This window comes from Chlorocebus sabaeus, chromosome 17 (assembly GCF_047675955.1).
Source record: "Chlorocebus sabaeus isolate Y175 chromosome 17, mChlSab1.0.hap1, whole genome shotgun sequence".
Lineage (NCBI taxonomy): Eukaryota > Metazoa > Chordata > Mammalia > Primates > Cercopithecidae > Chlorocebus > Chlorocebus sabaeus.
This window is the reverse complement of record NC_132920.1, coordinates 24,134,547-24,153,198: the sequence shown is the minus strand read 5'-3', so window position 1 is coordinate 24,153,198 and position 18,652 is coordinate 24,134,547. Positions and strand designations below refer to the sequence as shown.

Sequence of the window (18,652 nt, the reverse complement as noted above, 5' to 3'; positions counted from 1 at the left end):
TTAGGTGTAGTGTGCATTCAAGCATTGAATTTGATCCTTCACTTAGTAATTGAATGAGAGCAGTATTATGTATCAAATTTATCCTTGCTTTTTAGTTTGTTAGCAAATGGCTTTTGCTACAAAGGTTTTTAGGGAAGGGTAAGACTTAAAAAAATAGAATTCCTTTCCTCTGGAAGATGCGTGGGTGTCTGGGATTGGTGGTAGTGTTTTGCACCTTGCAGGAGAATGAGTAAGAGAAGTATTAACACTTAGGGAAAGAAAACAAAAGGCAGCAGGCTCAAAGGAGGGTTTTCTGACCACTGTCTTTTTAGCAGGAGGAGCAGAGGGTATCTGAAGGCCTATTTTTACCCAGCAGGTATCTACAGGCCTCAGAAAGCGGATCTGTGGTGACCACTGCAGATACTCTCTCCAGAACAGTGGTTCCCAACATTTCTGGCACCAGGGACCAGTTTCATGGAAGACAGTTTATTCAGGGGTGTGGGGGGATGGTTCCAGGATGAAACTGCTCTACCTTAGATCATGAGGCATTAGTTAGACTCTCATAAGGAGTGTGTAACCTAGATCCCTCGCATGTGCAGTTCACAATAGGGTTCGTGCTCCTATGAGAATCTAATGCTGCTGCTCCTCTGATGGGAGGGTGGAGCTCAGGTGGCAGTTCTTGCTCACCTGCCGCTCACCTCCTGCTGTACAGCCCAGTTCCTAACAGGCCACAGAGCACTTCCAGTCCGTGCCCCTGGGAGTTAGGGACCCCTGCTCTAGCACATAATTTCTGGACACATGTTGTATCATTTTCCTATGGCTGTTGTGACAAATCACCACAAACATGGTTCCTTAAAACAACACCGATTTATTATCTTATAGTTCTGCAGGTTAGAATTCCAAAATGGGCCTTACTGGGTTAAAATCAAGCTGTCGTCAGGGCTGTGTTCCTTCTGGAGGCTCTAGGCAAGAATTCATATCCATGGTTTTTCCAGTTTCTATGGGCTGCCTGCATTCCTTGGCTTGTGGCCTTTCCATCTTCAAAGCCAGCAATGGCAGCTCAAGTCTTGTTTGCATTTTATCAGTCCCACTCTGGGCCTCCTTCCTCTTTTTCACTCCCAAGGACCCTTGCGATTATACTGAGTTCACATGAATAACCCAGGATTCTCTTCCCATCTCAAGGTCAGCTGCTTAGCAACCTTAATTCTATCTGCAACCGTAATTCCTCTTTGCCATGTCATGTAACATGCTCACAGTTTTTTAGGAGCAGAATGTGGACATCTTTGCGGGGTTGGGGTGGATATTATTCTACCTACCACTAGTAACATAATTTGTTGATCCCTGTGTAGGTTGTACCTCAGTCTGTCTTCTTTCTCTTCAGTTCCCTTTGTTCCCCTCTCTACTCTCCATCCAAATTCTATACGGCCAAGTGTGGCCAGATTGGGGCAAAACCCTTGAAGAACATGAAGAATTAATGCACTGGGCTAGTGGCTAAGTTGTTGGCTCCTTACATTCTACTTCAATACAGCAAATATGTTTCAGTGCACACTCTTCCTTCTTTCAGCAAATACCTTCTGAGTGTCTTCTATGTGCCGAGCACTACTAAGTGCTGGGGATGGAACAGTGAAAAATGGACAAACTGCCTGATGTCTTGGAGCTTGCACTTGGGTGGAAACTGACAAACACAGTAAGTGCAAGGCAGGGAATTAAACCAGGGCACTATGAATGAATGAGTGGCTACTGGAATTGTAACAAGGAGGGTTTCCTGAGATCTGACTGACAGTATGAAAATGGAGAAAGAACTTTTTAGGCAGAGACTCTGTGAAGAACAAAGTCATGAGGTAGGAAAGAGTTTTCTAGTGAGGAACAGAATGAAGGTCAGTGGAACTTAAGTTTAATGTGCAAGGAAAAAGATACAAAATGCAGTTTGAGGAGGAGTTAAGTGCCAGATCACATCTCTGTAAGCCATGGTAAGGAACTTGGATTCCATATGTGATGGAACAATGTTGGAGAGTTTCTAAGCTGTGGAATTAATTAAACACTTTTAAAATAATCTATTAAGAGCACTTGGCTATTGTATGGAGGATGATTATGAGATAGCAAGAGTGGAAGAAAAGGGACACTAGTTTGTAAGCTGTTGTAATAGCCTATCCAACAGATGATGATGATGAGACCAAGTTGGGAGTGGAGATAGAAATAAATGAATTTATTTGAGATACATTTTAAAAGGAGATTGAATTGAGAAGACTTGACAATGGAATGGATATAGAAACTGAGGTAAGGAAGGAAATAAAGATAATTCCGAGATTTGGGGATTGAGAAGTGGTGCCATTTCCTGGGTTGGGGAATCTGGGGGATGAGCAGTTTAGGGTGGGGAACCAGAGTTCTGTTTTGACCATGTTAAGGTCAAGGTGCCTATTGGACATCCAAGGTGAAGTGTCAGGTTAGGCAGTTAGATAGATATGTATGTTTTGGGGATCTATAAAGAGGTTGAGGTGGAAGATACTTATTAGAGAGTCATTAGCACATTGATGGTATTCAAATGAGATTAATCTAGAAAGTGTGTAGATAGATAGAGAAGCTGATCCATGATGCAGCTCTGAGGTGGGCCAATACTTAGAAGTTGAACAGAGGAGGATGAATTGGCCAAGGAGACTGAGGAGAAGCTTCTGGTAAAACCTGGAGAGTGAATGAAGACACACACACACACACACACACACACACACACACACCCACCCACATACACACCCTGAGATCGGCTACATTAAAAGCTGCTGAAAGATCAAGTAAATGAGATAATAAGTATTGTCATAATGACGGCCATTGATAATTTTGACAAGAATAATCTCTTTGGGGTGCTGTTATAGAAGATGGATTAGAAAGAGCTGGGGGAAAGTGGGGGGGGGGTGAGGACAAGACCACCACTCCAGACAGCATTCCAAGATGATGTGCCATGCCATTATTACTTTCCCCAGGAGCCCAGTTTTTCTACCTAAACTTACTTTTATATGATACGCAGGCATTCTGTTCTTATACTTGCTGTGTACAATTAGCTTTAGAGGAAGCAAAATTGCTAAAACTCAAGACGTTTCATAAGCAGTTGAAAATTATACTAATGCTCAGTAAAAGGGGACTCAGAAGAACTCTTGAATGTGTGCAAAACTATTATTGGCACACCAAAAAGTTCACAGGTGGGCAGTGTGTGGCAAAAAGGATCCCTTAACCTGTTGACATTAGTATGAAGTAACACTAACTTCCTGTTTTTATGAAAATCCTAAGTGACACTAAAACTGCTTCTGTGTCTCACTGGGGACAAAACAGCTCAGCCGTAGGTGCCACTTACCCTTCATGAGTCGTGGTTAGAATAGCTGATGTTGCCGTAGCAATAACTAGACAACCATGGCACATAATAACGCTGTCATGGTCTAAATCCACAAATTTACTGTGCAAGTTTAAATTAGTAGTAATAAAGGGAATATGGTAAGGTTTTAAAATGCTCAAATAATGTTGCCCTTGATAACAAAGGTAATGCTTTTGCAAATTTCTCATGGAATCTATCCTTGCAAGCAGGTGTTTTAAATTTTCAATGTTTTATCTTTGACTTTGTCCATGAAATGTGTCTTCAGTTGCTTTTTACGATGGCATTGACAGAGGGGAAACATATTCTTATTATATATTTGGATTCTTTTCCATTGCAGTTTGGCCTTGTTGGCAATTCTTTGGTGTCAAATGATTTTAATTTTCTGATTTAAGGCCTAATTTACTTTTGAGTATTCACATTGGCCCACGGATCTTGGCCCTAAATGAAGTGTACATGCATACAGATTCTATTACAAATAATACTTGTAGACAATGCCAAACATTTGGTGTTTATATAATGCTTTGTATTGTTATTTCAGTTTAAAGAACATGTCAAAACCTGTTATGAAGCTGACATTGTGCTAGGCACAGGACGACAATTGTGGTCTATGCCTAAAGGAGCTTGTGGTCTAGCAGGGAAGGGGGCAGAATTGGTAAAATAAATTGATTAAATTAAGTGTGATCATGAATAAATGCAGTATGTGGGAGAAAAAAGTAGTGCAGGGAGGTTGGGTGTGGTGGCTCATGCCTGTAATCCCAGCACTTTGGGAGGTTAGACGGGTGTATCACCTGAGGTCAGAGTTCGAGACCAGCCTAACCAACACAGAGAAACTCTTGTCTCTACTGAAAATACAAAGTTAGCCAGGTGTGGTGGCGCATGCCTGTAATCCCAGCTACTCGGGAGGCTGAGGCAGTAGAATGGCGTGAACCTGGGAGGCAGAGCTTGCGGTGAGCTGAGATCGCGCCGCTCCACTCCAGTCTGGTCGACAAAGCCAGACTCTGTCTCAAACAAAAACAAAACAAAACAAAACAAACAAACAAACAAAAAAATAGTAGTGCTGTTGGTTCTGTTTGGTTGTGGGGTTACAGGATAAGATCAGAGGAGATTTTCATGAAGACACTGACAGTTGAGTAAGATTTGAGCCATAAGGCTCCCCATGGGCCGCCACCCAGGGACAGGATAGAAGTGGCAAACTAGACATGGAGGGCATAGGGTGAGACATGAAAAAGCATCACGGGTCTGTGACCTACAAGTTCTTTGATCCCAACTGCACATGGGCTGTGAATAAAATCACTCCATTTGATGAAAATGATGTAAATCAAGGTGAAATTGAGGGGATGTCAATGGAGTTGAAGAGTTGGGGTATTCAAGGCTGCAGAGTGGCTCATCACATGGTGCTGAAGTTACTCAGATGGTGACATACAGGGTTGGTCGTATTTCCTTTAAAATGAAGTAGAAGAAGCATTCAAAGAAGAGGTTGAGGATTCATTTGAATTAATTGTATCAAAATCAGGATGCCAGTATGCCCAGGAGATAATTTTGAAGGAGAATTTAATACTGAGCAGGGTGGGTGAGGACACATGGGCTGTAGGGGGCGCATAGAGCCCGAGGGGAATCAACGTGTGAGAAAGACATGAAATCAGGACTTGTCTTTTGTCTTATATTTAATAACTATTAACTGAGGACTTATTGTGTGCAGTGTACCATGCTTAATCTTGGAAAACAAACTCCTAAGATAGGAAAGGAGCTACAGGGTATGAATATGGAAGAGTGAATAGCTCATGTCTCTGTGATGGTCTCTCTCCATGAGATACTAAACCCTCAACAACAGCCCTTTCATATTTTCCAGAGTGACTATGTGCAGTAGATGTTAGTGCATATTTACCCATCAATCAGATGCCTAGTATCTATTCATTAAAAATTCCTATTTTGCATTATTCATGATTGTCCATTAATTAAAGCATGGTACCACAACATGCAGCTATTTATTATGTTTTCAAGTAACATTTAGTGGCATAAGAAATGCTCATGATATGGTTTTAAAGTAAGAAATGATTTTTAAAATTATATGTACAATAAAATCCCAGTTTTATGAGAGTGTGTGTGTGTGTGTGAGAGAGAGACAGAGAGAGATGAGAGAGAGAGAGATTGAGGGAGGGAAGGAAAGAATTGTCAAAATATTAGTGATGGCTGTCTCTGGGTCATGAGATGAAACATATTTATTTTTTCATCTTCCAAGTTTTCTAAAATGCATATAAACAATTTATCATAAAAAATACTATTTAAAATATTTTTTCTCTAAAAATTAATATTCTGCCTTTAATTTTATATAACATTTCTGGTAAAAATGATAATTCTAGTAGGCCTATCACAAAGGCCTTTCTAGCTGTTCTGCCTTTTTTTGATCACTGTTTATTCTTATAAATTCCTTTCTGATCTTCATTTCTTGCTCTGTGCTGTAAATGGCAGTGGCTTAAACATTTTGGTTCACTGATAAACACATCCTCCCCCCCACACCTGAGGCAACCATTTAAAAAAAGTATTTGTGTTCTCTCTTTGTGTCACTGTGCACAGCGTTGAGCTTTGCTGATTTGTCTCTTTGCTGTTTATATCCTTATGGTTGTCATTTTCCATTCCAGTGCCCTTTCAATTTTATTTTATTTGTTATTATCGATTGTATTCTCCTTTTCTGGTAAAATGCTTATTCTAAAACACATCTGCAAACCATTCATAGCTCTGCTTGGATACAGTTAAACATTTCATTGAATGTGAGTATTAAGACTATATTCCTTTGGCATCTATAGGCCTCTCTTTGTAGTCTCTTGGTAAGCAAGTGCAACATTTGGACACAAAATGTCATCCAAAAAGTCATGTGCATAGGTCATAACTGTAGTCTACTGAGTTTAGCATGTGACTATGATGGTTGTTTTTCAAGGTAATTTCAGAAGGTAGAAATGAATGTCAAACATACCTATTTTTCTTCACTCTTTTCCTCCTTTCCTCTTTCCTTCCTTCCTTCCTTTCCTTTATTCCTTCCTCTCCTTCATTCTTTCCTCACTGGGCTGTATATTTTCAGCTTCCATAATACTCTGCTTATCACCCTTCCTCATCATTCACCTTATTGGAGGTATGTTTATCTCTGTCTCCTCATTGGAAACAACTCGAGAGAACAGTCCACATCTCATTCATATTTTAGGCTGTCTCCTGGGTTCACATCATGCCTTGCATATAATTGGTCCTCAACAAGTGTAAAAATATACTTTACATTTAATTAAGAGTGACTTCATAGCTTTAGCAATACGAAAGATTATTATATAAAAATAGGTTAAATAATTATGCTCTGGGAAACAGGTTTCCATTAGAGAAATAGAGGGGATTTTAAGACAAAAGATAAAAATATATTTTCTAGACTGTAGGGGTCATCAAATATTGTAATAGATTACCAGGGAAGGAGGTAAAATCTCCATCCCTGGAGAGCCTTAAAAATTGGACAGAGAAAACCTCTGTGAGAATGGCCAAAGCACTAAACCTGTCTTGAGGCAAGTAGATAGACAGAATGACAAATGGTTCTGTGATTCTTTGATTACTTGGCCTGAAGAAGAGAAGGCTGAGGGGAGACATTAAAACTACTTCAAATATGGAAAACAGCTATTATGGCTTTCCAGAGGAAAGCAAGTTGAAGGAGCTTAACCTAAAGTCAGAGATTGAGTTTACATTTTATAGTTAAGGATTTAAAGTCAGAGGTTGTGAAAATCTTGTGGAAATCTGCAAAATAAATGATATTGATTTTTTGGTGAAATCTGGAAAGTCAACTCTATGACTCGGCTGCAGTAAAAACATTTTTTACAATACTCTGAATAGAAAGAATTATTCCAATGCATTATATTGAGTGCATAGCATTCTCTTGGGAAAGGTAAATTTCTAAAAGTAGTCTTTTAAAGCACCAAGCATTTTCACTGTTTTGTGGATAGGAGGGGAGAACTGCGATGATAGTTGTGAATTTCTTCTCATCTCAATGCCTATACAAAGGGCTATGTTAGTAAATCAGTAGCCAAAGGGTGAACAGGAGCTTCGACAGAGCTTTACCCTGCTGGGTCAGCCTTGTTTTGACCACTGAATGTTTTCTCAATGAAAATGTGGAACAACTGGGGGTGGCATGGTGGTGGTGGTGGGTGGGGTGGGGGGCACAAAAATACTATCAACTAAAAAGGGAACCCAAGTATCTATTAAAAATAAGTATTTGATTGTCATTTCATCATTCAGCCACACGATGTCACAATTGGATTTTGATTTTTCACTGTGTGTTTGTCTCAATAGATGAAGGCATTTTCAAAGCTGGAGCAGAGAGGTCTGAAACATGGGGGGCAGCAGAAGTCCAAGAAGATGAAGATACTCAGGTTGAGGTTCCAGTCGATCAGGTAATCTCCGTGTCTTAAAAAATATGTATAAGCCAATTATACTGGTTTTTTTCAAGTTTTGTGTTATCTCCTACATACTGTTTCTATACCTGTATGAATTAGACCCTCCAAGGTGCTATGTGGCTGATCAATCTTAAAAACATAAAAAAACCCCTCCCATTCTTTCTCCTCATTTAGACCAAGTCTTTTTAAATACAGAAAGTGGTATATCCTTAATAACATTTAAGAGCAAGATGGGATGGGATTAGGTATGAGATAAAGAGTGATAAAGTTTGATGCAAAAGAGTATTGGTTTGGGATTTTCATCTGGAAAAAAAAGTCCTTACCCACTTAGAAAGGCATTTTTTTTTTTTTTTTAATTATACTTTAAGTTCTGGGATACATGTGCAGAATGTGCAGGTTTGTTGCATAGGTATACACATGCCATGGTGGTTTGCTGCACCCATCAACATGTCATCTATGTCAGATATTTCTCCTAATGCTGTCCCTCCCCTGTCCCCCCAACTCCCCGACAGGTCCCAGTGTGTGATGTTCCCCTCCCTGTATCCATGTGTTTTCATTATTCAACTCCCACTTATGAGTGAGAATGTGCAGTGTTTGGTTTTCTGTTCCTGTGTTAGTTTGCTGAAAATGATGGTTTCCAGCTTCATTCATGTCCCTACAAAAGACATGAACTCATCCTTTTTTATGGCTACGTAGTATTCCATGGTGTATATGTTCCACATTTTCTTTATCCAGTTTACCATTGATGGGCATTTGGGTTGGTTCCAAGTCTTTGCTATTGTGAATAGTGCTGTAGTACACATATGTGTGCATGTGTCTTTATAGTAGATTGATTTATTATCCTTTGGGTATATATCCAGCAATGAGATTGCTGGGTCAAATGGTATTTCTGGTTCTAGATCCTTGAGGGATTGCCACACTGTCTTCCACAATGGTTGAGCTAATTTACACTCCCACCAACAGTGTAAAAGCGTTCCTATTTTTCCACATCCTCTCCAGCATCTGTTGTTTCCTGACTTTTTAATGATTGCCATTCTAAATGGCGTGAGATGGTATCCCATTGCAGTTTTGATTTACATTTCTCTAATGACCAGTGATGATGAGCTTTTTTTCATATGTTTGTTGGCCACATAAATGTCATCTTTTGAGAAGTATCTATTCATATCCTTTGCCCACTTTTTGATGGGATTGATTTTTTCTTGCAATTTTTTAAAAGTTCCTTGTAGATTCTGGATTATTAGCCCTGTCAGATGGATGGATTGCAAAAATCTTCTCCCAATCTGTAGGTTTCCTGTTCACTCTGCTGATAGTTTCTTTTTCTGTGCAGAAGCTCTTTAGCTTAATTAGATCCCATTTGTCAATTTTGGCTTTTGTTGCCATTGCTTTTGGTGTTTTATTCATATGAAGTCTTTCCCCATGCTTATGTCCTGAATGGTATTGCCTAGGTTTTTTTCTAGGGTTTTTATGGTTTTAGGTCTTACGTTTAAGTCTTTAATCCATCTTGAGTTAATTTTTGTGTAAGGTGTAAGAAAGGGGTCCGTTTCCAGTATTCTGCATATGGCTAGCCAGTTTTCCCAACACCATTTATTACATAGGGAATCCTTTCCCCATTGCTTGTTTTTGTCAGGTTTGTCAAAGTTCAGATGGATGTAGATGTGTGGCATTATTTCTGAGGACTCTGTTCTGGTCAATTGGTCTATATATCTGTTTTGGTACCAGTACCGTGCTGTTTTGGTTACTGTAGCCTTGTAGTATATTTGAAGTCAGGTAGCATGATGCCTCCAGCATTGTTCTTTTTGCTTAGAATTATCTTGGCTATGTGGGCTCTTTTTTGGTCCCATATGAACTTTAAAGTAGTTTTTTCCAATTTTGTGAAGAAAGTCAATGGTAGCTTGATGGGGATGGCATTGATTCATAAATTACCTTAGGCAGTATGACCATTTTCACGATATTGATTCTTCCTATCCACAAGCATGGAATGTTTTTTCCATCTGTTTGTGTCCTCTCTTATTTGCTTGAGTAGTGGTTTGTCCTTCCCCTTGAAGAGGTCCTTCACATCCCTTGTAAGTTGTATCCCTAGGTATTTTATTCTCATTGTAACAATTGTGAATGGGAGTTCACTCATGATTTGGCTCTCTGTTTATCTATTACTGGTGTATAGGAATGCTTGTGATTTTTGCACATTGATTTTGTATCCTGAGACTTTGCTGAAGTTACTTATCAGCTTAAGGAGATTTTGGGCTGAGATCATGGGGTTTTCTAAATATACAATCATGTCATCCACAAAGAGAGACAATTTAACTTCCTCTCTTCTATTTCTGTTTGAATACCCTTTCTTTCTCTTGCGTGATTGCCCTGGCCAGAACTTCTAATACTATGTTAAATAGGAGTGATGAGAGAGGGCATCCTTGACTTGTCCAGGTTTTCAAGGGGAATGCTTCCAGCTTTTGCCATTCAGTATGATATTGGCTGTGGGTTTGTCATAAATAGCTCTTATTATTTTGAGATATGTTTCATCAATACCTCATTTATTGAGAGTTTTTAGCATGAAGGGGTGTTGAATTTTATCAAAGGCCTTTTCTGCGTCTATTGAGATAATCATGTGGTTTTTGTCATTGGTTCTGTTTATGTGATACATTACGTTTATTGATTTGCATATGTTGAACCAGGCTTGCATCCCAGGGATGAAGCCGACTTGATCGTGGCTGATAAGCTTTTTGATGTGCTGCTGGATTCAGTTTGCCACTATTTTATTGAGGATTTTGGCATCAATGTTGATCAGGTATATTGGCCTGAAATTTTCTTTTTCTGTTGTGTCTCTGCCAGGTTTTGGTATCAGGATGATGCTGGTCTCATGAAATGAACTAGGGAGGAGTTCCTTTTTTTCTATTGTTTAGAATAGTTTTAGAAGGAATGGTACCAGCTCCTGTTTGTACTTCTGTTCGAATTCAGCTGTGAATCTGTCTGGTTCTGGGTTTTTTTTTGGTTGGTAGGCTATTACTGCCTCAATTTCAGAATTTGTTATTGGTCTATTCAGGGATTTGACTTCTTCCTGGTTTAGTCTTGGGAGGGTGTATGTGTCCAGGAATTTATCCATTTCTTCTAGATTTTCTAGTTTATTGGCAGAGATGTGTTTATAGTATTCTCTGATGGTAGTTTGTATTTCTGTTGGATCAGTGGTGGTCTCCCCTTTATCAATTTTTGTTGCATCTATTTGATTCTTCTCTCTTTTCTTATTTATTAGTCTGGCTAGTGGTCTATTTTGTTAATCTTTTCAAAAAACCACCTCCTGGATGCATTTATTTTTTGAAGGGTTTTTTGTGTCTCTATCTCATTCAGTTCTGCTCTGATCTTAGTTATTTCTTGTCTTTTGCTAGCTTTTGAATTTGTTTGCTCTTGCTTCTCTAGTTCTTTTAATTGTGATGTTAGGATGTTGATTTTAGATCTTTCCCGCTTTCTCTTGTGGGCATTTAGTGCTATAAATTTCCCTCTAAACACTGCGTTAGCTATGTGCCAGAGATTCTGGTACATTGTATCTTTGTTCTCATTGGTTTCAAAGAGCTTATTTATTTCTGCCTTAATTTCGTTATTTACCCAGTAGTCATTCAGGAGCAGGTTGTTCAGTTTTCGTGTAGTTGTGTGGTTTTTAGTGAGTTTCTTAATTTTGAGTTCTAATTTGATTGTACTGTGGTGTGAGAGACTGTTTATTATGATTTCCATTCTTTTGCATTTGCTGAGGAGTGTTTTACTTCTAATTATGTGGTCAAGTTTAGAATAAGTGTGATGTAGTGCTGAGAAGAATGTATATTCTGTTGATTTGGGGTGGAGAGTTCTGTTCATGGCTACTAGGTCAGCTTGGTCCGGAGCTGAATTCAAATGCTGAATATCCTTGTTAATGTTCTGTTTCATTGATCTGTCTAATATTGACAGTGGGGTGTTAAAGTCTCCCACTATTATTGTGTGGAAATCTAAGTCTTTTTGTAGGTCTCTTAAGAACTTGCTGTATGAATCTTGGTGCTCCTGTATTGGGTACATATATATTTAGGACAGTTAGCTATCCTTGTTGCATTGATCCCTTTACCATTATGTAATGGCCTTCTTTGCCTTTTTTGTTCTTTGTTAAAGTCTATTTTATCAGAAAGTAGGATTGCAACCCCTGCCTTTTTTTGTTTTTTCCATTCGCTTGGTAAATATTCTTCCATCCCTTTATTTTGAGCCTATGTGTGTCTTTGCACATGAGATGAGGCTCCTGAATACAGCACACTGATGGGTCTTGACTCTTTATGCAATTGGCAATCTGTGTCTTTTAATTGGGGCATTTAGCCCGTTTACATTTAAGGTTAATATTGTTATGTGTGAATTTGATTCTGTCATTATGATGCTAGCTGGTTATTTTGCCCGTTAGTTGATGCAGTTTCTTCTTAGTGTCGATGGTCTTTACAATTTGGTATGTTTTTCAGTGGCTGGTACTGGTTTTTCTTTCCCATATTTAGTGCTTCCTTCAGGAGCTCTTGTAAGGCAGGCCTGGTGGTGACAAAATCTCTCAGCATTTACTTGTCTGTAAAGGATTTTATTTCTCCTTCATTATGAAGCTTAGTTTGGCTGGATATGAAAATCTGGGTTGAAAATTCTTTTCTTTAAGAATGTTGAATATTGCCCCCACTCTCCTCTGGCTTGTAGGGTTTCTGCAGGGAGATCCACTGCTAGTTTGATGGGCTTTCCATTGTGGGTCACCTGACCTTTCTCTCTGGCTGCCCTTAACATTTTTTCCTTCATTTTAACCTTGGTGAATCTGATGATCATGTGTTTTGGGGTTGCTCTTCTCGAGGAGTATCTTTGTGGTGTTCTCTGTATTTCCTGAATTTGAATGTTGGCCTTTCTTGCTAGGTTCAGGAAGTTCTCGTGGATGATATCCTGAAGAGTGTTTTCTAACTTGGTTTCATTCTCCCTGTCACTTTTAGGGACCCCAATCAATTGTAGGTTTGGTCTTTTCACATAGTCCTGTATTTTCTGGAGATTTTGTTTGTTCCTTTTCATTATTTTTTCTCTAATCTTGTCTTCATGCCTTATTTCAGTAAGTTGATCTTCAATCGCATCAGTTCAGCTATTGATACTTGTGTATGTTTCACAAAGTTCTTTTGCTGTGTTTTCCAGCTCCGTCAAGTCATTTATGTTCTTCTCTAAAGTGGTTATTCTAGTTAGCAATTCCTTTAACCGTTTTTCAAGGTTCTTAGCTTCCTTTCATTGGGTTAGATCATGCTCCTTTAGCTCAGAGAAGTTTGTTATTACCCACCTTCTGAACCCTATTTCTGTCATTTCATCAAACTCATTCTCTGTCCAGTTTTGTTCCCTTGCTGGCGAGGAGTTGTGATCCTTTGGAGAAGAGGCATTCTGGTTTTGGGAATTTTCAACCTTTTTGTGCTGGTTTATCTTCATCTTTGTGGATTTATCTACCTTTGGTCTTTGATGTTGCTCACCTTCCAATGGGTTTTTTTGTGTGGATATCCTTTTTGTTGATGTTGATGTTATTCCTTTCTGTTTATTAGTTTTCCTTCAATCAGTCAGGTCCCCCTGCTGCAGGTCTGCTGGAGTTTGCTGGAGGTCCACCCCAGACTCTGTTTACCTGGGTGTCACCAACAGAGGCTGCAGAACAGCAAAGATTGCTGCCTGTTCCTTCCTCTGGGAAGGTTTGTCCCAGAGAGGCACCCGCCAGATGCCAGCCAGAGTTCTCCTGTATGAGGTGTCTGTCCACCCCTGCTGTGAGTTGTCTCCCAGGCAGGAGGCCCAGGGATCAGGTACCCATTTCAGGAGGCAGTCTGTCCCTTCACAGAGCTTGAGCACTGTTCGGGGAGATCCACTGCTCTCTTCAGAGCCAGCAGGCAGGAACGTTTAAGTCTGCTGAAGTTGTGCCCACGGCTGTCCCTTCCCCCAGGTGCTCTGTCCCAGAGAGATGGGAGTTTTATCTATAAGTCCCCGACTGGGGCTGCTGCCTCTCTTTTGGTGATGCTCTACCCAGAGAGTAGGAATCTAGAGAGGCAGTCTGGCTACAGTGGCGTTGAGAAACTACAGTGGGCTCCACCCAGTTTGAACTTCCCCGTGGCTTTGTTTACACTGTAGGGGGAAAACCACCTACTCAAGCCTTAGTAATGGCAGACATCCTTCCCCCCACCAAGCTTGAGTGTCCCAGGTCGACTTCAGACTGCTGATTGCTGGCAGTGAGAATTTCAAGCCAGTAGATCTTAGCTTGCTGGGCTCCATCGGGGTGGGATCCACTGAGCTAGACCACTTGGCTCCCTGGCTTCAGCCCCCTTTCCAGGAAAGTGAATGGTTCATTCTCACTGGCGTTCCAGACACCACTGGGGTATGAAAAAAAAAAAAAAAAAAAACAGCAGCTAGCTCAGTGTCTGCCCAAATGGCTGCCCAGTTTTGTGCTTGAAACCCAGGGCCTTGGTGGTGTAGGCACCCAAGGGAATCTCCTGGTCTGCGGGTTGCAAAGACTGTGGGAAAAGCATAGCATCTGGGCTGGAATGCACCATTCCTCATGGCACAGTCCGTCACGGCTTCCCTTGTCTAGGGGAGGGAGTTCCCCAACCCCTGTGATTCTTGGGTGAGGCAGTGCCCCACCCTGCTTTGGCTTGCCTTCTGTCGGCTGCACCCACTGTCTAACTAGTCCCAGTGAGCTCAGCCGGGTACCTCAGTGGGGAATGCAGAAATCACGGGCCTTCTGTGTTGATCTCACTGGGAGCTGCAAACTGGAGCTGTTCCTATTTGGCCATCTTCAGAAAAGCATTTTTTAAAATGCCATTATATTCTTGCCTTTAGGGTCCTTGAAATTGTTTTGGTTGGAATTTGTTTTTCATAAAAGAATTGCCTGTATACATGTAAGTCAAATATTTGCTATGTGTGTATTGATTTTCTTTCTTAAGCCAGTAGAACACTGTACTTAGGAGTTGTGTGTGTGTGTGTGTGTGTGAGTATATACATACGTGTGCTTATAGAAGGGACTAGGTAGTGTTAATTTTTGCTAAATGATGGAAGAAATAAAAGTCAGCTATGCTTTTTAATATAATTCATCAAGCTTCCTTACGATTCTAAGTGGAGGATTGGAGTTTAGGTGAGGAGGGGGAAATGATAATCCCAGATTTGGGAATGGGGAGAAGTCACTAAGAACTGCCACTTGTCCTCTGACTACTATATGATTTTTTTTTTTTCTAAAAGCAGATTTCACTATCCAACAAATTCCATAGATGATCTTCTCAATTGTATTTGTCTTAACAGTGCAGCAGTGAAATTGCTGCTTGATGATTCCACAGGCATTTTCTGCAAGTGTTGCCTTCCTGATGAAAAGCTAACGTGGTAAAAATCACACAGATTTCAAAAATCCAATTTATTATCCAGGATTAGCTATAACTAATAATTTTTCATAAACTCCAGTTATAGGTATTTTTTCCTGAGGGAAAATGAAACTTTAAGTCTTCTCTGAAGCCATAATTAAATATTATATTTTAAGACAAAGAAGAGTGACCATCATGTATATACAACACCTGATAGCTGCAGAAACCAAGACTAATTTATATTCCAAAGTCAAAATGTCAGATATTAACAGAAAATCACAGCCTTATTAGCAAAAGAGAAATCTCTCTGTTAATCACTTATTTAACAACTTGCAAATCTGTGAGAGATATTTCTTTACTTTGACGTTTGAGGATCCTCAGGAAGGGGAGTTGGGAGGGAAAATTGATCTCTGATAACACTTGAACAGCCTGGGATACATGTCTGCAGGGCTTGATTTCTTATTTAACTTGTGAGTGCTAGCTTATCAAAATGCAGGTATGCAGGAGATACCGAGAAACAGATTGGCAAAAGCTGGGCAGTATCAACAAATTGGTGTGTGCTTGAAGAAACTAAAGCCAGGTAACCAAAGGTTAGAATTACTTTCTTCTTGGACTCTCTCAGTCATAACATTGGGATTGTCTAGTTTATTTGTTCCATACGAGGTGCTTATGAAGTCAGGTTACGGCCATTCTCTATGGTCTGCTGACGTTTACATCCTAAGCAGCTATATTATAAATGTCATGGAAAACTAAAAGTGTGGAGAAATTAGTTGAAAGTCCATTAGTTTCATTACAGTAAGACCAACTCTGCATTAGCCCACAATGGTGATCTGCATTAAACAATAGCTACCATTGATGAAGTGCCTACTGAGTGCCAGGCACTGGACTAGGGATTTTTATTTCTCTCGTTTAATTGTGAAAACAACCCTGTAAGGTAGGTCTTATTGGAGCTGGGTGTGGTAACTCATGCCTGTAATCCCAGCATTCTAGGAGGCTGAGGTGGGCTAGATCACCTAAAGTCAGGAGTTCGAGACTAGCCTGGCCAACACGGCGAAACCTGGTCTCTACTGAAAATACAAAAAATTAACCAGGCATGGTGACGGGCACCTGTAATTCCAGGTAATCGGGAGGCTGAGACATGAGAACCGCTTGAATCTGGGAGGCAGAGGTTGCAGTGAGCAGAGATCGTGCCACCTCACTCTAGCCTGGGTGACTCTGTGAGACTCTGTCTCAAAAAAGAAACTGGATACGTCTTATCAGTCTCATTCTATCTACCTGCTTACCTATCTACCTATCTATAAATATACAAAGGAAGTGAGCTCATGAGGTGAAATTACTTGCTCAAGGCTGTACTACGTTAATTAGAGGAAATGGGACTTAAATGCAGTCTATCCAACTTAAGGGCAGAGGAGTGATCTGAGGAGAGAGTATTACATTAAAAAAAAGCCAGTTATTAACCCAGACAGGAAAAATAAAAATCCTAATTAAGAAAGGAAATATAGTCATTGTATACTACTTGTTATAACTAGAAAAGATACTTAAATACACTCTCTCTAAGGCCATTAACTAGTTAATGTCTTTGGACTGTTTTCCTGTCATCTGAATGATCTGTGTTGTAATTTTAGTCCAAGGGCCATGAAGAAGGAAGTTGTATGGGCCTGTGTGTGCGTGTATGTCTATATGTAAGTATCATGTGCCAATTGGACAAGTTATTTATCCATTCCTGAGAAGCAGATTAAGTTTTAGAAGTCAGTGTCAAGGCTTTCACTGGGAGGCCATTCTCCATGGGTCTGTTATGATTCTGCCCATCTTGTGAGCAGAGGCACTGCTGGCCTTTGTTCTGGACCATCTCTTCAGGGATGTTTGTATAGTGAATGGCCTTGGAAGACAGAGAGAGTGGTTTCTTCTGGAACAACCATTCTCAACTGGTGATGATTTTGCCTCCAAAGGGATATATGGCAATTTCTGGGACCACTTTTGGTGTAGTAACTGGGGGAGTGCTATGGGCATCTAGAGGGTGGTGGCCAGGGCCAGGGCTGCTCCTAATTATCTTGTAATGCACATGACAGTCTTCACAACAAAAAATTCTGCAGCCCAGAATGTCAATAGAGCTGAGATTGGGAAACTCTGCTCTGGGGCAAAGGCCAGATTTCTGTATTGTCCTGTATAATAAAGACAATGTCTCCCTATGGTGCACAGGTCAGGCAAGTTTACTGCCCGTTGTGAAAGACTTAATCCCATTGACTTGTACACTTAAGAGTGGTTAAAATGGTAAATTTTATGTAATGTATATTTTACTATAATAACAATATTTGGAAAAAAAGTTTGGATTCCCTAAACTTGAGGTTCTCTCCTAAAATGCAAACTAATGTGTGCATACCTAGCCACCTTCTCATTGTGGGAATTGGGCCTTGGGTGCAAATGCTCTTTTTGCTACTGCTATTGCATGAGCAATAAAGTCCTTTGTCACTGACTCAGTAGTCTCATGTTTCCTGCCAGCGCCCATGAAACGGTAGCATGCTAACTTGTCTCTTGCTAGCAGGGTGCAACTTCAGACCTTTCATAGTCCTTGATAGCCTCTCCTGGTGCCATCTAGCATGCGTGTTTGTGTGTGCATATACAGGTGTATTTGCATGTTTATGTTATGCAGTGTGGACTAAACCCAGCTAAGAAAGAGTCTGAGCTCTGCCCCAAGGTCCAGACTCTTTTCATTAGTTAGAGACAAATTAATGATGATGGACCTGGTAGTACTTCCAAACCCATGGAAAAACAGAAGAATGTTCACATTCTTGCGTGCATTTAGGGACGCCAGAACAAATGTCTTCTCTCAGAGGTGAGTTTAGGTCTAATACGCCTAAGATACTCTTTCAGAACTAACCTGTTTTGTGTATGCATGTTCCAAATCAATCTGGGATTGGCCATTAGCAGTGGAACAAGTGCCTGATTAACAGATGCCTGTGATTGCTCTGGCACTGATGACCCTGTGTCAATATGTTCCATTTATAAGATGGTGCTTTTCCAAGCTAAGGAAGTAAGAAATGAGTCTGCTCCATTTTCCTAGTAATTAAGGATCAGGCAAGATAATTCACCATCTCACAAACACAGACCAATAACTATGAAATAACCAAATGCACAATTGTATTTTTGGAGTTCGTTTAATTTGACAGAACCAAGTGGAAGATGGAGATAGTAACTTTGGAGTGATTTTGGTTTGTTTTATTGCTTTTCCCATTTGTAGTTGATTTTGACTAATAAAATAATGAGAATTGAAAAACGTTTTTGTGCTAAGTAGTTTCATTAAATAGCATTTAACCCAGCATCATGAACATTAAAACAGTAAAATGATTTTTGTAAATTGGAAGTTGTGATATATACTTTCTTATTTATTTAAAATTTATTTTTCATCAGAATTATACACGTTTTTAAAAGTCAATCAGTTCAACAAAGATTATAACAAAAATAGCAACCATTTGCCGTACCCCTCCTCACCACAATTCCTGTTTCATACAGTTAGCTGATTTGAACTAGTTCAGCTATTTCTCATGGAATACTGCTAT

General features: G+C 40.0%; 1 protein-coding gene across 2 annotated transcripts in view; it reads left to right on the top strand.

The window, feature by feature from the left end:
• The window catches only part of DCDC2 (doublecortin domain containing 2), a 187,974-nt gene that overhangs the window by 149,651 nt on the left and 19,671 nt on the right, over positions 1-18,652 (top strand). For both annotated transcript variants that reach the window (XM_007973559.3, XM_007973558.3), the window contains one exon: positions 7,658-7,758. In XM_007973559.3, coding sequence (XP_007971750.2) covers positions 7,658-7,758 — 101 coding nt within the window. The remainder of the gene's footprint in view (positions 1-7,657; positions 7,759-18,652) is intronic.